Raw genomic sequence first — 20,963 nt, forward strand, 5'->3', positions numbered from 1 at the left:
TACACCGTTATGGTCCGACAGTGGAATTTGTGTGTTTGGTTCCGGTTACATCTCAGCGGTTTTTGATTCCCCATTTCCCAAATCTATTTCATATATTTCATTAATGTTTATTAGACAACCGTGTTATTAATTTTTAAATAATTATGCATTTTATTAAATACAATTTTGTGTGGAAGCTGCACTTTACCGAGTAAGGATGATTATAGGCTTTTAAAATGTGTTTTCTGTTCCCTTTATATGACTCTGTCCTATGTATAAATCTGTGTCTGATCTGTTTACCCCTCAGACAAGATATTGTACAATGACTATGAGAGATAAATGTTGAGTGAGAGTTTGTCACCTTAAGTTTTGGGTATGAGACTGTAAACACATGCTCTCTTTACTCAAGGTCAGATTTGTGTTGAAACAATCCATGTACCAGAATCAGAACAACAAGGCTGGATGTTTTTTTGTTATTTTATACAAGTGAAGATGGGACAGCAGTACAGTTTCCATCATCATACATGAAATGAGGACAGCAGCAGTTCATTCTCTAACTTCACCACAAAAGTTCAAAATATCAACACTTATATCAAGTCGAACACATCAATAATGAACAATATGCTGTAAAGCATTCAGTTCAAATCCAAATTCAAAGAAGAGATTGGTACAGAATATTTAAATCAGTCACATATTCAACTGCATCTGATGGTAGTGAGGTATTAGGAATTGGAACAATATTCTTTACTTCCAATTTCCTTCCTTCTCTTCTTGATATTAATAGCGCTTTGGTAACATATTGAAAATGTCATACTGGTAAAGCCTATTTCATAATTTAAAAAAAAAAAAAAAAAAAAAAAAAAAAATATATATATATATATATATATATATATATATATATATATATATATATATATATATATATTGTAGGAACTGTTTACTCACTGCGCAACAAAAATTGGAGATTATTTCAAAGAAATAATATTGGAAATAAATAACAGCAGTCATCAGTTCTGTACAGTAATATGAATGGAAAAAAATGGAGCTTAGTTAAACAAAGCTTGAGGCCTTCATCGACAACAAATGCACTATTTGATACTCCATTACACTAAAATATTGTGGTCTCCTCTCAGTGGATATATTCACTTACAGGCATGTAGCTACAGTAAAAGGCGATGTCATGCAGTAGCTGAACAAGGAGTTTCAGCTTGATGTTTCTTTGATTTCTATTGATCGTCAGCTGACAAGTATGTCATTTAAATAAAAACTATGCCCACAAACTGCATCATCTTCCACAAAATTTGCTAATACGAGGCCTCTAAGATCTTCTCCCACAGTTGTTGTACTCAAATTTTCAATAGTGTGGGCTCTTGTCATGCTGAACATCAAGACACCATTAAGTCTGAAAAACCCTCTCAAGCTTTTAAATGTGTGGATTCTCATATGGACTTTCAAATACCAGCCATGTCGGAAATCTTTTCCAGATGTTTTTCAACAATGTGGCTTCTCACCGTGTGAAACGACACTGAACGTTCTCCTGCAGCTTCTCATCTTTGTGGATTCTCAAGGCACCACTATGTGGGAAATCTTTTCCACATGATTCACAAGAACGTGGCTTCTGGTTGCATGTGTTTTCATGTGCCTTTGGAATGCCGACATGTGATTGAATCCTTACCCACAGGACTTGCAAAGGTACGGCTTCTCACCTTTGTGGTTTATACAACATAGATTTGTCTCCCCAATGGACAAATCTGTGCATGCCTAGCTGCACTGAATGGCACAAACTACATTAATCATGTTGTGTGGTCGAGGTATATTTATGGGCAACTACTGGAGAAAACTCTGACTGGGAGAAACACACATCCTGTGACTGAAGTGCTGGCCCTTCTATATTTGAATCTTTGGCATACCGTAACTTTCCTCACACCTCTCACAAGGTGCCAGTACTCTTTTATTCCCATCTCCATAACAGGTCCTCACTGAGATCATGTGTCTTTTCCGGTCTCGCCTGCCCATTCCTCTCACCTCTCCTTTTGCATGCCACTAACTAGGAACAAAAATCCTTAAATCCAAGTATAGCATTCTCTACCACAGATCTCTTTTGACAATTATTCATGGATTTTATTTTTGTATAAAGCACCAAAAAACCCCAAAACATGTCTGGTGATGTGACTATTCTGCACACCATCATTGCCATGATGACGCTGAACTGTCTGTATGAGATCTTCTATGCTTTGCCAAATGAGAACCATCAAAGTACCTTTTCCCACAGATGTTACAAATGTATGGTCTCTCACCAGTGTGGGCTCTTCTCATGTGGATTTGCAGGGAATCATTACGCGCAAAATCGTTCCCACATATTTCGCAAACAAACGGCCTCTCACCTGTGTGGATTCTCTGGTGAACAATCAAATTGGAATTAAACCTAAATACTTTTCCACATGTGTGACATTTGAAAGACGATTTGCCCGTGTAAGCATTCAATCTCAAATCAATCTTAGACAAGTTAGTGTTGCTTACACTATTAATGTGACTTTTAATGCTGCAATGGCTTTCATTTGGGTTTGTCTCTGCATTCTTAGTTGATCCAAAGTCTCTGTGCTTGCCTTCATTCTGATCTTGACTCGCAGTGACATGAGTGTTGTTACGTAAGAGCTGGTGGTCACTTTCCTCATATGTAGGACTTGATCCTGAGTCTCCATGCTTGCCTGCTTGGCTCTCAGCTACATGAGAGTTGTCAGAAAGGAGCAGCTGGTCAATTTCAGGAGTTAACATAAAGGTATCAGTCTCAAGCTTCACTACAAGCTGCTCTCCATCCTGACTATTGCAGACTTCCTCCTGTTCCTCTTTAATCTGTGGAGGCTCTGGGTCCTCTTGGTCTACACTGGAGTTTCTTTCCTGGATACAGAGCTGCTGGTCAGTGAGAACTTCCTGCTCCCTATGAACATGTTGCTGTTGGAGCTCTGGAGGGACAGAAAAGAAAGGAAATAACACACTGGTATGATGATAAAGAACAAAGTACAGACACGCAAGTAAATTAGTAGAGCTGGATGTCTGCACAGACACCCATCCCCTCCACAGACTGTTCACCATGCTGCCATCTGGCAAAAGATACAGAAGAATCTGCTGCTATTCCACAGGACTACAGAGCAGCTTCTCTCCTCACACTGCAAGACTCTTCAGTTCAGACTCTGCACTCTGTTTTGTAATCTTTTTTTTTTCTGATGTTGCATAAAGGGACCTAAACTAAAGCAACTGACACCCTCTGTTTACTTCTGCTGGATGTTACACCGTTACGTTCCAACAGTACAATTTATGGAGTGGCTCTTGTGGTTCCGCTTAGAATTGTCAGATCTTTAACTTGTTATCCCAGTCTCATGTTAGGCTTAGAAAGATATTTTTATTCCATTTCTTGAACACAAGCGTAGGAACTGCTGTGTCGGAAGACATTTTCCCAGTTGCGAATATTTTAACCTGTAAGTGGAATATGTATACTGTATGTTTAGCCGAATGTTTAAAGGCTTCTCCATTCGGAAGACTAATTAATAACTTCTTCACAAAGAAATGTAATATCTTATCTCTACTAAAATCAAATTCAATTTGTGTGTCACCCCTAAAGCCCAAAACACCAACTTTAAGGAGCTGAACCAAACTAATAAAATAAAAAAAATCCCAATGGTTGGCAGGATGACAACATAAATGATATATATTACCTTTTTTTCCCTTTGCCAACTTCATCATCACACTAATCAGACTGGAGACACTGCATGCATGGTGTTAAAGATGTGTACCAGTACACACATTTATCAGTTATCGTGTGTCCGTATGGTTTATACATTTGGCCCCTGGACTCCTGAAGAACCTTTGCCAGGAACCTGTAGGCGCTCAGCCTAGACACCATCATCCTGGCTCTGCTACAGGACAAGCTCTTCCAGCTGAATGTGCACAGTACAAATAGTATTAACATTTAGGACATTTAGCCGACTAACCTTTTAAACTAAACTTTTGCACACTGCCATGTCTGTATTTTGTCTCATTCTCACAAAACAAAAAAGCTGAACAGCTCTCATTAGATAATGGGCATATTGCACATCTTTTTGTTGTCATGAATTAAACATTTATTGCTATAAAGGTTATATCTTTTCCCCTAAAAGTATTATTAATGTCTCTTGACTTGGAGTAAGGCTTGTGTCTTCATTCATGCTTTCTAGCACTTACTATTTGTAACTCACCAACACACCAAAGCAAATTGCTTGAATGTGAGAACCTACTTAAAAAAATGTGAGATAATTCGAGTTCCTCTCTGAGCTGTTAATAAAATACTGAGTTGCACATACTTATCCTTTGTAACTTGACTTCAGGTTTCAAAACGGCATCCAGCAGTCTGCGCTGACGGTCGATCTCTTCTTCGTACTCGACGACAGTTTGAATAAAAACTCTGAATATTTCTTCTGCAGCAGAAGTTAGTCGCTCGCTGACAAACTGTCTCAAACACTCAGCTGAAGACATGTTCATTTAATTACCTTCAGTATAATGACAGACAACTTCTTGGAGTTCACTCAGTTTATTTGTACAGGTGAAGCGCCTAGCGCCCACGGTTCACTTCCGCTTGGTGTTACACTGTTAGTTCCGACGGTGGAATGTATTCTTGTGGTTCCGCTAAATGTTTCTTGGCATCGTCACAGCCCTCGTTTGTTTATTCTTATCCTTTGCATCTGCAACTAGTTATCCTTGTATCATTATAGCCGTATATATTTTTTCTTACACAATTGTTGATATTTTAATTTGGAAGTGGAAAATGTATACTGTATTCAACTCGCCAAATATTTAACCTGGTGTCTTCATTTTCTTTAAACTTATTGACAACTATTTCACAAAGAAATTTCACTTATTTTGTTGGACGTTTATTTCACAGTCACATCACTTCGAAAATGAATTAGGCAAATTAAGGCACCGGCATTTCAAACCAGTTCTTTCACTTTAGCGGCAGCAGAAAATGTGTTATATTTAAAGTGTTAATTACATAATTCTACGAAAGAACCCTGTTGTGCACAACACAAAGGTTTTCTCAACTTCAACATCAGTGTTCAAAATCCACTCAAATGACTCAAGTAATGATTAAAAATTGTAAGTAAGATTTGTAGGAATTGTATAGTCACTGGGCAACAAATACTTTCAAAAGATTTTGGAGAAGAAATACTAATGTTCAGTGATCAAATAATATAAAAAAATATATATATATAAAAAATGTATACACACCAGGACATCATCTCCAGGACAAACTGCAAAAGTCAAGAAGGTTTATTGCAGAATATCTGATATCGGATAAACTGTCCAATTGGAACTGGAACCAATTCCACCTCTTCTGTCATGGCCCAGAGTTCACAAAGAAGTGTGAACTCTGGCACTTTACTTAAATAACATTCAATAATTTCCCTTGAATTCATGTGTGTTTGTAGACCACTTCTTCCTGATCAGCAAGAGGTTTCACTGTGTTATCCTTCTGAATCTGAGGTCATATTGTTGGTTGAGTGGTAACAGCAGTCTTTATAACAACCTTAATTATCGCCATGTTAATAGAGATATTTTGAGCTATAATTGTAATCTCACAAGAAAAACGATACAAAGTCTAATGACTCAAATGTTTATCAACTATAGACTTCATAATCATTGAGATTTCAAAGCAGATCACATTGTTTTAACAGTAGGTTACTTGAAATTATGACGATGACACTTTTGGTTTTCCACACTGCACACACCTAAGAGGCACCTGGACTTCTCAGGTTGGGAGGCTGAAAGAAGGTAACATTTGCCTTGTATGTAGTTACTTACATGTAGATGACTTAAAATCAACCTCCTTAACGCTTAAAGACATCAAGCTCAGATTTGTTTATTTTTTAATTGAAGTTTAAAGCAGATAGAAGATAGATAGCTTTAGACTTCCTTGTGACTCTGGTATTGTTACATTATCACCTTACACAGCTTTTTTTGTTAGAATAAACACATGAAATAAAAAAAAATAAACATAAGAACACCATGCTGCACACCATTTACAGTTTGTGTTTGTCCTCCAACTCTTAAGTATGTCAAGTTGAACCAATAAGAAAATGCATAAAAGTACTAAATAAACTAACATGCTGCAGAAAAGAAAAAAAGACTTGTATGCAGGGTGACAACATGTGTGACGCAGCATCTCAGCTTCAGAGAGTTCACAGTCCACTTGTTTAACTTTAGTGTATTAAAATAGTTCAACGGTTTAAGACCTCTGCTTAACTTTTTGTTGATTTTCAAGTGTTCTTTTAATTATGTGATTATGTAGCTTTGCTTTTTTTAAAGTTCCTCAGCGAATTTTGCCCAGGAACCACTAGAACTGAATCATCTACAATGTGTTTTGAAAGATTCATGGCCACTTGCCTGTATGCAACCTAATATGGCTTGACAAGTCAGACCTAATAACAAACCCTTTCCCACAGAAGTTGCAGATATACGGTTTCTCACCGGTGTGGGCTCTTCTCATATGGATTGTCAAGCAATCATTGCGTGAGAAATCTTTCCCACATATTTTACAAAGGTACGGTTTCTCACCTGTGTGTGTTCTAACGTGGACCCACAAGGCGCTGCTTTGTTTGAAACCTTTGCCGCATATTTTGCAAGTATACGGCTTCTCGCCTGTGTGGGTCCTTATATGTATGTTTAAGTCTGATGTCCGACTGAATCTTCTCCCGCAGGTGTCGCAAGAATATGGCTTCTCACCTGTGTGGGTTCTCATGTGTACACTCAGTTTGGACTTACAGTTAAAGGCCTTTCCACACGTGTCACATATGAAAGACTTTTTAACAATGTGAGAATTACGAATGTCTGCCCAGTTAGGGTTGTACACGTCATTACTGTTACTTCCACTATTTGGAAATATTTCCATTTGTTCTGACTCCGTATCTCTAGTTAATCTTGAGTCTTCATGCTCAACTTCTTTTCCGTCTTGACTCTCAGCTACATGAGAGTTCTCAGAGAGGAGCTGGTGGTCACTTTCTTCATAAGGAGGAATCAACATGAAAGTATCTGTCTCCAGCTTCACTACAAGCTGCTCTCCCTCCAGATTGGTGCAGACTTCCTCCTGTTCCTCTTTAATCTTTGGAGGCTCTGGATCCTCTTGGTCCACACTGGAGCTGCTCTCATGGTTTCCAAACTGCTGGTCAGTGAGAACCTCCTCCTCTGTACAGACATTCTGCTGCAGGACCTCTGCAGGGACAGAGAGCAAAATAATTTACAGACCCTCTTCGGTCCCGGTATAAGCATCTGTCCTGAACGAATCACAAGTGGGCAGCTCTAAGCATAGGTTTGAATCTCCCCAAGACTCTTTTGGCATGCAACTGAGATCTAACATTTAACACCCAAATTCAGAGGTGGTCTGTGTCACATTTAACCACATTCTTTTAGCACTGTGCACCTGAATGTGTCCCGGGCCACAAGGAAAGATAACAAGACACCGAGGAGTCGCCACAACAACAGGCATAATAGATTTCAAGCTGTGTGAATTCCATGTGGTTCCATGTAATGCAAATGACATTATTTTGGTTCTTTTCACCAGCCAATGTTAGCAGCAAATGTTTGTGAACAAGCTGTCAGTAGGTTTTTAGTAGGGGAGTGCATTTTATCAGGATATTTTCCAAAGAAGCAACAAACTCGCATGTATCCAAGAACCCTTAACTCTGAAGAAATGATTCAATAATAGACCAACTTCTCTTGTAGATTAGTCATGAAAAATAAAGACTGTGTTTTTTCCTTTCTGAGCTTTTGTATCAAACAGTAAATCAGTTCATGCTCATTTTACCCATACCAAACTCCCTTGGCAAATTGTTGGATTTGGGGAATTTTGTTGATTAAGGAGAGGATTAAAAAAACTTTGCAAAACTGACATGATAAATTCTAAATCACTTGACCCATCTTGTAAATACGGCATTAAATGCAATACATCAAATTAATTCTTTCCTTGTACAAGTGTAATTTTGTTGGAGCATCCCTCCCTCAAGTGGAAGCTGCTCATGAAGATGAAAATGCAGCTATGCGAGGAAAAAAACCCCCAAAACACATCGACTGCCCCAGATTTTGTTTTTTGAAGTAATAACATTTTACACACCTATTCTGTGTAACTTTATTTCACGTTTCAAAACGGCATCCAGCAGTCTGCGCTGACGGTCGATCTCTTCCTCGTACTCGAAGATAGTTTTTTTAAAAGCTCCGAATATTTCTTCAGCAGCGGCAGTTAGTCGCTCGTTGACAAACTCTCTCAAACCCTCAGCTGAAGACATTGTTTTGTACATACAATTAATGTGAGTCGAGGTTTAACTGATGTGACAAATCTGTTAATGTTAAGTTGGAGTATTCATGCAGCGACACCGACTGGGGCCTTTCTTCTGTTTACTTCCGGTGGTTGTTACACTATCATGTTCCGGCGGATTCATTTCTTTGTTCCGCCTTCAGTTGTTAATTTAACGGGCTATGTTTTTTTTTTGCTTAAACACGCTCCTGGAATATATTCATATATTCGCACTTTAATAAACCGGGGATTGTCAGTCATGTAATGATTAAAAACGGCATTAATTTCAGCACTAGAACATGGGAAACATAGTTAAATTCTAATGAATTTGCTGGGAGAGTCAGCATGGAAAGTACAGTCTCCTAATTAACTATTCAAAGATATGATATGTAGGAATTCTGCATTAAAATGTCTAAAGGCTAATCTGTGGATTGGACTTGGTCTGGCACATCCACAGGTGCTTGATGGGATTGAGACTGGGGGACCACTGCTACTGTGATGTGCTGCCATGAGAAGATGAAGGCCTACTTGATCTGCAACAGTGTTTGGATGAGTGATTCATGTGTGGGGAACATGGTGCCAAAACGTGGGTAAAAATGGGAGTAAAACATGAAAGAAAGAGCAAGTTGATGCAGCCAAATGTGCTAGATTCTGCAACTCTATAATTAAAACAAGCCTGTGGTTTGAGAGTGCAAGTAACTTCAATTTTATGAATCGAGTCAATCAATTGTGTGGCAAAAAGTGTGAGACACATAAAAAAATGTACATGTGAAATAAAGATTTAAATCTATCAATCATTCAAATAGTCTTGTAGCCCCTCAACAGCAGCAGCCACTAGACCAGTGTAACTAGTGACAGTGAATAAGAGCCAGTACCAAGTGTCAGTCATGAGCCCATAACTCCAGCGAAGGCAGGCAGGGTTGCTCAATCAACATTAATATCATAAAGAGTATGGTCTTTACCTGCACTGTAAGAAAAGTGAGCAGAGTTAATGATTTGATGATATGCAAGTAAAACTGATGTGACTTAGAGATGATTCTTGTAGGAAGGGGAGACTTGCGCTGAAATAAGAAATTTCAATAAAGAAATTGCCCTTAGAAATAATGAGAGATGAATCAAGGGAAACTTACAAAGTGACCATCAATCCTACTGATGAAATGGTAAACCACACTAGAGTGAACGTCTTAATCAACATTTAATTTTTAAGCAGATTTAATTGTTTACTAACAATAGGCTACTTGAAATCACTACAATGTCTTTTTCACATTCAATATATGTAACACATTTGTCTGAAATGTATAAAATCCTGTGCACATTATATAAAATGAGACTCCTCAGGGCACAGATACATAATTTACATCAACATTATTTTTTAGCTTTAGTAATTTAGACTTAAGTGTGGATCTCAGATTATTACATTAGGGCTATACATAATAACATTAGGTGAAAAAGAACAGCAGAACAACATGCAGCACACTATCTACAATTTGCGTTTGACAGTTAATTCAATACCACCCAGAAAAGTACATCAAGATGAACCAGTAACAATATACATACAATTATAGAATAACATTTTGCTGAAAAAAAGAGATGACTCTAGTCTCAAAACTCTCCGCTTCAACTTCAGAGTTTATAGTCCGCTCACATAACTGAGGTAGTGTATGAAAGAAATTAAATAAACAAATGTCAAAACTATTGCACTGTTGAAAATGTAAGACTTTAAAACATATTATGTCCTCTTCTCAACATGACTTCTTAGGAGTAACGTGGATGTAACATGGATGTTCGTTTAAGGTATCTATCAAAAGTGTGTGCTCTTCTAAAATTGTCTTTCAAGATACTATGAAGAACATTAAGCCTGGCAGCCCTCACACGTTTAGCAGGTAAACTGCTCTTCATCTGTGTGGATTCTCATGTGATCTTTCAAGTTACTGCCAAATCTGAAATCCTTTCCACACATGGGGCAAGAATACGGCTTCTCACCTGTGTGGATTCTCCTATGCCTTATCATCGCTGAAATATGACTGAATCTTTTTCTGCAGATCTTGCAATGGTATGGCTTCTCGCCTGTGTGGGTTCTCATGTGAACTTTCAAGTCACCGCCACTCCGGAAATCTTTTCCACAAGTGTTGCAAGAAAACGGCTTCTCACCTGTGTGGGTTCTTACGTGGACTGTCAAGGCACTACTGCGGGAGAAACCCTTCCCACATGTTTTGCAACGGTACGGCTTCTCACCTGTGTGGACCCTCATGTGAATTTTCAAGTCACTGATGATTCGGAACTCTTTTCCACATGAGCTGCAAGAATACGGCTTCTCACATGTGTGTGTTCTCATGTGCCTTATCAATGCCGAAAGGACAGTGAAACCTTTCTCGCAACTGTCACATTTGAAAGGCTTTATACCTATCTGAGCATTACAGTACATTTCTGACCCGTTAGGTTTGTAAACATAATTACTGGGACTTCTGGTTTCTGTCTCTCGAGTTGATCTCCAGTCTCCATGCTTGCCTTCACGCTGATCTTGACTCTCAGCGACATGAGAGTTGTCAGAGAAGAACTGGTGGTCACTTTCCTCATAAGCAGGAGTCAACATAAAAGTGTCAGTCTCCTGCTTCAGTACAAGCTGCTCTCCCTCCTGCCTGGTGCAGAATCCCCCCTGTTCCTCTTTAATCTGTGGAGGCTCTGGGTCATCTTGGTCCAGACTGGAGGTCCTCTCCTGATTACAGAGCTGCTGGTCAGCCAGAACTTCCTGCTCCCTATGAACATGTTGCTGTTGGAGCTCTGCAGGGACAGAAAACAAAGGAAATAAGACACTGGAATGATGATAAAGAAAAAAAGTACCGCCACGCAAGTAAATTGGTTTCGTCGGATGTCTGCACAGAGCCTAAAGCATCCTGAACGACCCTTCCACAGACTGTTCACGCTGCTTTTTAAATACCCAGGTCAAACATTTGTAGGAATTGTAAACTCACTGTACAACAAACACTTTTAAATATTTTTGAGAAGGAATACTACTGGTCACTGATGATATCACCAAAGCTTGGTTTGATTATTGACAAGGTGCTAATTCATTACCAACACATGTTCTTCTCTTGTTGACTATCAAGGCACCATTAAGTCTGTAAGACCCTCTCATGTTTAGCAGCTGCTATTAACCTGTGTGGGTTCTCCTGTGGACTGACAAGGCACCACTACATTTAAAATCTTTTTGATAAATGAAAATGAAAACAGTTTCTCACCTGTGTGGACTCTCATGTGGACTTTCAAGTCACGGCCATCTCGGAAATCTTTTCCACATGTGTTGCAAGAATATGGCTTCTCACCTGTGTGGATTCTCAAATGCCTTTTCAATCCTGAAATGTCACTGTATCTTTTCCCGCAGGTCTTGCAAATGTAAGGCTTCTCACCTGTGTGGACTCTCAGGTGGGCTGTCAAGGCATTGCTACGTGAAAACCCTTTCCCACATGTTTTGCAAGAATACGGCTTTACACCAGTGTGGATTCTCATGTGGACTTTCAAGTCACTGATAATTCGGAAATGTCTTCCACACGTGTTGCAAGAATATGGCTTCTCACCTGTGTGGATTCTCAGATGCCTTTTCAATACAGAAATGACAGTGAATCTTTTTCCACAGGTCTTGCAACTGTACGGCTTCTCACCTGTGTGGGTTCTCATGTGAACATTTAATTTTGACTTACATTTAAGGTCTTTCCCACAACTGTCACATTTGAAGGACTGTTTACCTCTATTACTATTACAGTCAACCTCTGACTGGTTAGGTTTGTCAACACTCGTACTGGGACTTCTGGTTTTGTGGTGCCCTTCATTTGGTTCAGGCTCTGTATTTCTACTTGATCCTGAGTCTCCATGCTTCTCTTCATTCTGATTTTGACTCTCAGCCTCATGAGAATTGTCAGAGAGGAGCTGGCGGTCACTTTCTGGTTCAGGTTCACTGTGGTCACTGTCCTCAAAAGCAGGAGTCAACATAAAGTTATCCATCTCCAGCTTCAGGACAAGCTGCTCTCCTTCCTGACTGGTGCAGAGTTCCTCCTGTTCCTCTTTAATCTGTGGAGGCTCTGGGTCCTCTTGGTCCAGACTGGAGTTCCTCTCCTGATTACAGAGCTGCTGGTCAGAGAGAATGTCCTGCTCCTCTGTATAAACATGATGCTGTGGTAGATCTGGAAAGAGAGAAACAACACAATTAAGATGCTGCTATGATGATAAGGGAAAACATGTGTGTCCACAAGTGGAGTGGGAGGTCTGCACAGAGACATCTGACAGAAGATACAGCAGTGTTCACTGACGTACCACCAAACTACACAGCAGCTCTTTCCCAAAGCTGTGAGACTCCTCCACACTCCACTATGTAAACTTTTTTTTTTTATTGTTATCTTTAATGCATAATAAAGGGTCCTAAGCTAAATTTCGTCCAAAACCCCGTGTGTTGTAAAATGACAAGTTAATTAACCATTGAGCCTTTATGTACCATTGTACAAATGCCGTCCTTAAGGACATTTATGTGTTTTTTTTATGTAGAATTACTGTTTTATTACAATAATACAGACCTATCGGGTGTAACTTTATTTCAGGTTTCCAAATGATATCCAGCAGTCTGCGCTGACGGTCGATCTCTTTCTCGTACTCGACGACAGTTTTGTTAAAAACTCTGAATATTTCTTCAGCAGCAGCAGTTAGTCGCTCGTTGACAAACTCTCTCAAACCCTCAGATGAAGACATCGTTATGGGATTAATCAAACCAACCATAATCGTTGTCACTACAACAATGTCGTCTTCCAGTTACTTCAATATCTGTCTGCAGCTAAATCGGCTAGCGGTTGTGTTGTTTACTTCCGCTGGGTGTCACGCTGTTAAGTTCCGACAGTGGACGCGCGGCAGCTTTTCGTTCCGCTCCCAACTAGTGACATTTTATTTAAAGCTTCTCTGGTTAATGTAATTAGATAAACATCTGTCTCGCGTCATTCCACCACTAAACTTCGTAATCTTTTATAAACTACGACCAACACCATTGTATTCTGTTACTCTTAAGAGACTGATCTTGCATTAAAATAATATCAGAATTAGAATTATTTTATTAGTCCCACAAATGGGGAAATTTCTGTCTCACGTCTCACAGTTCAATTTAACAACAAACAATAATAATAATTAATTAATAAATATTATAATAAAAAGTTAAGTAATTGAAGCAGACTTGTATATATATGATATGTACAATATAAACAGTGTAATTATAATGGGTTGCATGAAGAGTTTTTATTGCACAGTGCACAAATGAGGTCTACTGGGGGCAGTGCCGGTTGTAGAGTCTGACAGCGGCAGGAGGGAAGGACCTGCATCACCCTCCCTTCACACACTTGGGGGCTGCCCAGAGCAGTGATGGTGACCCTGCAGGGGGTGGGACTCTATCACCAGTAACCATGACAGCTTATCCATCATCCTGCTCTCTCCCACCACCTGCACTGGGTCAAGAGGGGGCATCCCGGGAAGGCATCTTCCTGCCTGCTGCCGAAATGCTGCTGCTCCAGTAGACTACTCCATAAAAAAGGCTGATGCTACCACAGAGTCACAGATAATTGTCAAGAGTGCCCCCTTCACTCCAAATGACCTGAGCTTCCTCAGTAAATGGAGTCCGCTCTGACCTTTCTTATAGGTTGCTGCAGTGTGATCAGTCCAGATCAGTTTATTGTTCAGGTGAACTCTCAGGTAGTTGTAAGATGTCAGCATCTCAATGACGTTCACCTGTGTGCAGGGTAGGGCTGCACAATATATCGTTTGAGCGTCATCGCAGAGCCTGCAATGTAGGAGGCAAATTAACTCATCTAATTTCAAGGGTACCTGACACACGCTGTGCATGCAATCACATTAGTTCTTATTCAGTGTGCGGAAGCAGACCACGCCCCTGCACATGGAGTGAGTCGCTGGTAACAACATGGAAAAATGAGAGAAAAAAAAGAGAAAATAGCAGAAAATGAAGACTTGGTGTCAAAAAGAAAAGCAACGTCAGTTAACTGGAATTATTTTGGTTACATGATATTGACCAAACACGTGTTCTGTGTCGACATTGCCGTAACACGACTAATTTGTTTGACCATTTATGTCGATACCACACAGCTCAGTACGACAAAACTTGGTAAGATCAGTGCAGGTTAATTGTCCACAAGACAGCAGCGGTGCAACACAACATAAAGTGCTATTCAGGTCATCTGCTGAAAATTCCTGTATTTTTTCATACCCAAATATATATCATAGGGTAAAAAGAAAAATAGCACTATAATTTCTTTTTTCCAGTATCGTGCAGCCCTAGTGCAGGGTTGTTTGTGCCTGTGGAAATCCACCACCAGCTCTTTGGTCTTCCTGGCGTTGAGCTGGAGGTGGTTCTGCTGGCACCAGTCCAGTAGCAGTGGTCAAAATATTCAGATTTCTCAAGTACATTAAGCACAGTGCTTTTAAAAAATCATCAAGCTAATGAACAGAAGTAATACGAGCAATATGTATCTAAAAAGAATCATTTTGCAAGATGACCTCTGACAAATCCTGGTATTTAAATATACTTGTTTTCATTTACTGAAGTCATAATGAGAACACATTTGTTTTGTAGCAGCTAGTGGATGCTCAAATGCCTTTTCAGTCTTGAAGAGTCAGCGTATCCTTTCCCGCAGATCTGGCAAATGTAAGGTTTCTACTCTGTGTGGACTCTCAGGTGGGCTGACAACTTTTTGCCACGTAAAAACCCTTTCCCACATGTTTTGCTAGAATATGACTTTAAACCAGTGTGGGTTCTCATGTGGACTCTCAATGCACAACTATGTGAATAACCCTTCCCACAAGTGTTGCAAGAATACGGCTTCTCACCAGTGTGGGTTCTCATGTGATCTGACAAATTACCACAATTTCTGAAATGTTTTCCACATGTGTTGCAAGAATGTGGTTTCTCACCAGTGTGGGTTCTCATGTGGATTTTCAATACAGAATCGATAGTGAATCTTTTTCCACAGGTCTTGCAACTGTACAGCTTCTCACCTGTGTGTGTTCTCATGCGAATGTTAAATTTTGACTTAAGACTTAAGTTCTTTCCCACAAATGTCACATTTGAACAACTTTTATTTATTCTATTACTATTACAGTCAACCTCTGACTGGTTAAGCTTGTCAACACTTGTACTGGGACTTCTGGTTTTGTGGTGCCCTTCATTTGGCTCAGGCTCTGTATTTCTACTTGATCCTGAGTCTCCATGCTTCCCTTCATTCTGATCTTGACTCTCAGCTACATGAGAATTGTCAGAAAGGAGCAGGTGGTCACTTTTTGGTTCAGGTTCACTGTGCTCACTTTCTTCATAAGGAAGAATCAACATAAAGTTATCGGACTCCTGCTTCACTACAAGCTGCTCTCTCTCCTGACTGGTGCAGAGATCCTTCTGTTCCTCTTTAATCTGTGGAGGCTCTGGGTCCTCTTGGTCCTCACTGGAGTTCCTCTCCTGGTCACAGAGCTGCTGATCAGCCAGAACTTCCTCCTCCTTATAAATATGTTGATGTTGGAGCTCTGGAGGGACAGAAAAGAAAGGAAATAAGACACTGGTATGATGATAAAGAAAAAAGTGCAGACATGCAAGTAAGTTATTGGTAGAGTTGGATGTCTGCACAAACACCGATCCCCGCCACAGACCATTCACATGCAAAAGATCCAGAAGAATCTGCTGGTATTCCACAGGACAACAGAGCAACTTCTCTCCTCAGGATGCGAGACTCTTCAATTCAGACTCTGCACTCTGTTTTGTAATCTTTTGTAACTTTATATCAGTTTCCAAATGATATCCAGCAGTCTGTGCTGTTGATCGATCTCTTCCTGGTACTCGACGATGGCTTCTTTTAAAAACCCTGAATATTTCTTCAGCAGCAGCAGTGAGTCGCTCGATGACAAACTCTGTCAACTACTTGACTGAAGATACTGTTGATTAATTACTTACAGTATAATGCCAGATTATGCAAAGAGGTTATCTAAAGCAACTGACGCCCTCTGTTTACTTCCGCTGGATGTTACACTGTTATATTCCAACAGTAGAATTTAAGGAGTGGCTCTTGAGGTTCCGCATATAATTGTCAGATCTTTAACTAATTATCCCAGTGCTATTTTAAGCTTTTAAAGATATCTTTTCTATTTCTTGCACACAAGTGTAGGAACTGCTGTGTTGGAAGACATTTTCCCAGTCGCTAATTTCTTAACCTGTGAGTTAAAGGCGCTTAAAGGTGTCTCCATTCGAAAGACTAATTACCATGTATTTCACAAAGAAATGTAATATCTTATGTTGTACATTCATTTCACAGCCATGTTGCTTGCAAAATGCGTGAAGTAAGTCTACTCAAATCAAATTTAGTTTCTGTGTCACCCCTAAAGCCCAAAACACCAACTTTAAGGAGCTGAACTAAACAAAACATTGATAAGAATATTTTCAAAAAAAATCCCACTTGTTGGCAGGATGACATCATAAATGAACATCCACCAGTAGAGAAGGTTTCTCAACTTCAACATCAGTGTTCACGATCCACTCATATTAACTCAGGTACTGATTAACAATTGTAAATAACATTCATTGAACAGGTCAAACATTTGTAGGAATTGTAAACTCACTAAGCAACAAAGAATTTTGAGAAGAAATGCTACTATTCACTGATCAAATCATCAAAGCTTGGTTGCATTATTGTCAAGCTGCTACTTCATTACAAAAACATGTTCTTCTCATGTTGACTATCAAAGCGCCATTAAGTCTGTAAGACCCTCTCATGTTTAGCAGCTGCTATTAACCTGTGTGAGTTCTCCTGTGGACTGACAAGGCACCACTACATTTAAAATCTTTCCCACATGTTTTAAATGAATACAGTTTCTCACCTGCGTGGATGCTCATATGCTTTGTTAATTTTGAAGTGTCCAGGAATCCTTTCCCGCAGGTCTTGCAACTGTAAGGCCTCTCACATGTGTAGACTCTCAGGTGGGCTGACAAGGCATTAAGACGTGGAAAACCTTTCCCACATGTTATGCAAGAATACGGCTTTACAGTGTGGGTTCTCATGTGGACTTTCAAGTCAGTGACAATTCGGAAATCTCTTCCACACACAATGCAAGAAAATGGTTTCTCACCTGTGTGGATTCTCATGTGGACTGACAAGGCACGACTACGTGAGAAACCCTTCCCACATGTGTTGCAAGAATATGGCTTGTCACTTGAGTGGATTCTCAGATGTTTTTCCAATACATGAATCTCTGCGAATCTTTTTCCACAGGTCTTGCAAATGTAGGGCCTCTCACCCGTGTGGGATCTCATGTGAACATTTAATTTTGACTTACAATTCCACTCTTTCCCACAACTGTCACATTTGAACGACTTTTTACATCTATTACTATTACAGTCAACCACTGACTGGTTAGGTTTGTCAACACTTGCACTGGGACTTCTGGTTTTGTCACGTCTTTCATTTGATTCTGGCTCTGTATTTCTACTTGATCCTGAGTTTCCATGCTTGCCGTCATTATGATCTTGACTCTCAGCGACATAAGAATAGTCAGAAAGGAGCTGGAGGTCACTTTCTAGTTCAGGTTCACTATGATCACTTTCTTCATAAGAAGGAATCAACACAGAGTTTTCACTTTCCTCATATGTAGGACTTGATCCTGAGTCTCCATGCTTGCCTGCTTGGCTCTCAGCTACATGAGAGTTGTCAGAAAGGAGCAGCTGGTCAATTTCAGGAGTTAACATAAATGTATCAGACTCCAGCTTAAGTACAAGCTGCTCTCCCTCCTGACTGGTGCAGAGTTCCTCCTGCTCATCTTTAATCTGTGGAGGCTCTGGGTCCTCTTGGTCCTCACTGGAGTTCCTCTCCTGGTTACAGAGCTGCTGGTCAGTGAGAACTTCCTCGTCCTTATGAACATGATGCTGTGGTAGATCTGGAAGGAGAGAAAACAACAGAAATAAGATGCTGCTATGATGATAAGGGGGAAAAGTGTGTCTGCAAGTAAGTGGGAGGAGTGGGATATCTGCACAGAGCCATTTCCGAATCACGATCAAAATTCCTTTATTGGTCAAGCAAACAGGGAAATGTCCATGTCACAGTAGCCAAAGGGCAGTTCATTTTAACAATAAACAATTATAAGAGTAAAAAATAAACAATAAAAAGGTGTGGAACAGAGATAGACCTGTGTATACATAATATATACAATATAAACACTGTGGCAATTTGTCACTGATAAATTATGTGTATAACTAAAATAAGAAATGAGTTGTATGTCGAGTTTCTGTTGCACAGTGCACAAGTGCGGTCTATTGGAAGCAGTGCTGGTAACAGAGTCTGACAACAGCAGGAGGGAAGGACCTGCGACACCTGAAGAAGCTTCCCAGTGCTGTGATGGTGTCACACTGAGTCAACAGGGCACTCCAGGGTGGAGCTGGCCTTCTTGATAAGTTTATCAAAAGTTAAAAGGAGATTTTCTTCCTACACCCGGGGTATTATAAATGACCATTGAATGAACCATTGAGCCTTTGTGTGCTTTTGTACATATTCCATCCATAAGGAAATTTAGCAAAACAATACGTAGAATTACTGTGTTATTACAATAATACAGACCTATCGGGTGTAACTTTATTTCAGGTTTCCAAATGATATCCAGCAGTCTGCGCTGACGGTCGATCTCTTTCTCGTACTCGACGACAGTTTTGATAAAAACTCTGAATATTTCTTCAGCAGCAGCAGTCAGTCGCTCGTTGACAAACTCTCTCAAACCGTCAGATGAAGACATCGTTATAGGATTAAGAAAATCAATAATGATCTTCTTCACTACTGCAAAATTACTACAATAATGGTCATGCAGTCAGCCCCACTGGCGCTTGTGTTGTTTACTTCCGCTAGGTGTCACGCTGTTAACTTCCGACAGTGGACGTGAGGGAGCTTTTCGTTCCGCTTTCAACTTTTATTTAATTCAATAAGTTTCTCTGATTAATTTCATTAGATGAGCATCTCTCTCGCTTCAATCCACAACCAAACGTCCTACTCTTTTATAAACTACGACTTACAGCCCTAATAAATGCACAAACATTTTGCGGGATTACCTCTGTCAAAGTCAGATATTTATGTATATTTTATTTGAGTACAGATTTGTGTTGTAGCTGCTAGTTGAGGTGGAGCTCAGTTTTCACGTTTTACAAATCATGAGACAGATGGAAAAACCTTCTTAAGTATTCACCTGGAAGGTAAGCAAACTATTGTAACTTCAGCTGTCATACAAATGTTTCTGGGCAGATGTGATGAATAATTATAACACTGTTTTCATGTCAACAATTAAGGCAGGCCTTATTACATATGTGATATGTAATAACCACCACCACCACCAACAACAAAGGTACTCTTACAGAAAATATCTTTTTTTCTCCTTTTATTTGGGACTATTGCGCAAATTTTCCATTAAGCATCCGTGTGTACTCTCATGTGCCTTTTCAATGCTGAAATGACAGTGAATCTTTTCCCGCAGGTATTGCAAAGGTACGGCTTTTCACCTGTGTGGGTTCTCATGTGGACTTTCAAGTCACCACGTATTCGGAAATCTTTTCCACATGTGTTGCAAGAATACGGCTTCTCACCTGTGTGAGTTCTAATGTGAACTTTCAAGTCGCCCCAAATTCTGAAATCTTTTCCACACATGTTGCAAGAATACGGCTTCTCACCTGTGTGGGTTCTAATGTGATCTGACAAATTATTACTATTTCTGAAATCTTTTCCACATGTGTTGCAAGAATATGGTTTCTCATCCGTGTGGATTCTCATATGCCTTTTCAAGGCTGAAATGATGGTGAATCTTTTCCCGCAGGTCTTGCAAATGTACGGCCTCTCACCTGTGTGGGATCTCATGTGAATGTTTAATTGTGACTTACACCTACACTCTTTCCCACAACTGTCACATTTGTAAGACTTCTTACCTGTCTGAATATTACACTGAATTCCTGTCCTGGTAGGTTTGTAAACACTATTACCTGGACTTCTGATTTTGTAATGTCTTTCCTTTGGTCCTGATTCTGTATTTCTACTTGATCCTGAGTCTCCATGCTTGTCTTGTTTCTGATCTTGACCCTCAGCTACATGAGAATTGTTAGATGGGAGCAGGTTGTCATTGTCCTCATAAGCACAAGTCAAACATAAAGGTATCAGTCTCCAGCTTCGCTACAAGCTGCTCTCCCTCCTGACTGGTGCAGACTTCCTCCTGTTCCTCTTTAATCTGTGGAGGCTCTGGGTCCTCTTGGTCCAGACTGGAGTCCCACTCCCGGTTACAGAGCTGCTGGTCAGTGAGAACTTCCTGCTCCCTATTAACATGTTGCTGTTGGAGCTCTGGGGGAACAGAAAATGACGGGAATAAGATACTGCTATGATGATAAGGAAAACAAGTGCAAGTAAACTGGAGGAGTGGGATGTCTGCACAGAGTCTAAAGCTTAAGGCTATAAGATTCTCCAGTTTTATTCTGATGTGGGGACCTGACTACATTTCGTCCCACAACCTTGTAGGTGTAAAAATGACCGCTGAATCTTTTTTTTTTTTTTTAAATTAGGTTTTTAAAATGTGGAATTACTGCATTCCCTTTGTTAATACGCCATTAAAGGTTGACACTAACCAT

The 20,963-nt window shown here is 39.9% G+C and overlaps 4 protein-coding genes and 1 long non-coding RNA gene across 12 annotated transcripts; 1 reads left to right on the forward strand and 4 right to left on the reverse strand.

Annotated features, from left to right (window-relative positions):
• Nucleotides 1-1,726: 1,726 nt before the first annotated feature.
• LOC119019121 (zinc finger and SCAN domain-containing protein 2-like) lies at nucleotides 1,727-19,434 on the reverse strand. 6 transcript variants are annotated; one of them, XR_005074933.1, is made up of 4 exons: nucleotides 8,117-8,419; nucleotides 4,317-7,218; nucleotides 3,781-3,914; nucleotides 2,026-2,942 (listed from the first exon to the last, which is right to left on the reverse strand). XR_005074933.1 is itself a non-coding variant. In XM_037097398.1 (3 exons), the coding sequence occupies exons 1-3, from the start codon at nucleotides 19,097-19,099 to the stop codon at nucleotides 2,167-2,169; spliced, it is 948 nt and encodes a 315-aa protein (XP_036953293.1). In that variant the 5' UTR covers nucleotides 19,100-19,434; the 3' UTR covers nucleotides 1,727-2,166. The 6 variants fall into 6 exon arrangements, 2 of the variants coding, with proteins under 2 accessions (XP_036953293.1, XP_036953292.1); XR_005074932.1 differs by having other exon boundaries at nucleotides 3,693-3,914; XM_037097398.1 differs by lacking the exons at nucleotides 3,781-3,914; nucleotides 4,317-7,218; nucleotides 8,117-8,419 and adding exons at nucleotides 17,965-18,250; nucleotides 18,928-19,434 and having other exon boundaries at nucleotides 1,727-2,656.
• LOC119019115 (zinc finger protein 2 homolog) lies at nucleotides 9,647-13,139 on the reverse strand. Its single transcript, XM_037097390.1, has 3 exons — nucleotides 12,862-13,139; nucleotides 11,536-12,474; nucleotides 9,647-11,077 (listed from the first exon to the last, which is right to left on the reverse strand). The coding sequence occupies exons 1-3, from the start codon at nucleotides 13,058-13,060 to the stop codon at nucleotides 10,173-10,175; spliced, it is 2,043 nt and encodes a 680-aa protein (XP_036953285.1). The 5' UTR covers nucleotides 13,061-13,139; the 3' UTR covers nucleotides 9,647-10,172.
• On the reverse strand, nucleotides 13,539-17,601 carry LOC119019122 (zinc finger protein 8-like). 3 transcript variants are annotated; one of them, XM_037097400.1, is made up of 3 exons: nucleotides 17,198-17,601; nucleotides 15,641-15,853; nucleotides 13,539-14,232 (listed from the first exon to the last, which is right to left on the reverse strand). In XM_037097400.1, exons 1-3 carry the CDS (start codon nucleotides 17,460-17,462, stop codon nucleotides 14,177-14,179), a joined length of 534 nt encoding a protein of 177 aa, XP_036953295.1. In that variant the 5' UTR covers nucleotides 17,463-17,601; the 3' UTR covers nucleotides 13,539-14,176. The 3 variants fall into 3 exon arrangements, with proteins under 3 accessions (XP_036953295.1, XP_036953296.1, XP_036953294.1); XM_037097401.1 differs by having other exon boundaries at nucleotides 13,540-14,105; XM_037097399.1 differs by lacking the exon at nucleotides 17,198-17,601 and adding an exon at nucleotides 16,777-17,163 and having other exon boundaries at nucleotides 13,541-15,853.
• Nucleotides 16,278-18,917, forward strand: LOC119019123. The gene is made up of 3 exons (XR_005074935.1): nucleotides 16,278-16,660; nucleotides 16,787-16,871; nucleotides 18,196-18,917. It is a non-coding gene; the product is annotated as an uncharacterized LOC119019123 (long non-coding RNA).
• LOC119019291 (zinc finger protein 239-like) lies at nucleotides 19,093-20,664 on the reverse strand. Its single transcript, XM_037097745.1, has 2 exons — nucleotides 20,623-20,664; nucleotides 19,093-20,514 (listed from the first exon to the last, which is right to left on the reverse strand). The coding sequence occupies exons 1-2, from the start codon at nucleotides 20,662-20,664 to the stop codon at nucleotides 19,762-19,764; spliced, it is 795 nt and encodes a 264-aa protein (XP_036953640.1). The 3' UTR covers nucleotides 19,093-19,761.
• Between the last annotated feature and the right edge of the window lie 299 nt (nucleotides 20,665-20,963).

Source organism: Acanthopagrus latus, chromosome 5 (genome assembly GCF_904848185.1).
Source record: "Acanthopagrus latus isolate v.2019 chromosome 5, fAcaLat1.1, whole genome shotgun sequence".
NCBI classification, from domain to species: domain Eukaryota; kingdom Metazoa; phylum Chordata; class Actinopteri; order Spariformes; family Sparidae; genus Acanthopagrus; species Acanthopagrus latus.

Coding starts and splice junctions, on each gene's coding strand:
- LOC119019121 (XM_037097397.1), bottom strand. CDS start 4,494: ATGAACATGTCTTCAGCTGAGTGTTTGAGACAGTTTGTCAGCGAGCGA. Junction 2,943..4,316: donor AGTCAAGTTACAAAGGATAA/GTATGTGCAACT, acceptor CTGTCCCTCCAG/AGCTCCAACAGCAACATGTT.
- LOC119019115 (XM_037097390.1), bottom strand. CDS start 13,060: ATGGTTGGTTTGATTAATCCCATAACGATGTCTTCATCTGAGGGTTTG. Junction 12,475..12,861: donor AATAAAGTTACACCCGATAG/GTCTGTATTATT, acceptor CTCTCTTTCCAG/ATCTACCACAGCATCATGTT. Junction 11,078..11,535: donor CCACATGAGAGTCCACACAG/GTGAGAAACTGT, acceptor CTGTCCCTGCAG/AGCTCCAACAGCAACATGTT.
- LOC119019122 (XM_037097399.1), bottom strand. CDS start 16,840: ATGTTGAAGTTGAGAAACCTTCTCTACTGGTGGATGTTCATTTATGAT. Junction 15,854..16,776: donor TGATGTCATCCTGCCAACAA/GTGGGATTTTTT, acceptor CTGTCCCTCCAG/AGCTCCAACATCAACATATT.
- LOC119019291 (XM_037097745.1), bottom strand. CDS start 20,664: ATGTTAATAGGGAGCAGGAAGTTCTCACTGACCAGCAGCTCT. Junction 20,515..20,622: donor TCTCACTGACCAGCAGCTCT/GTAACCGGGAGT, acceptor AGCAGCTTGTAG/CGAAGCTGGAGACTGATACC.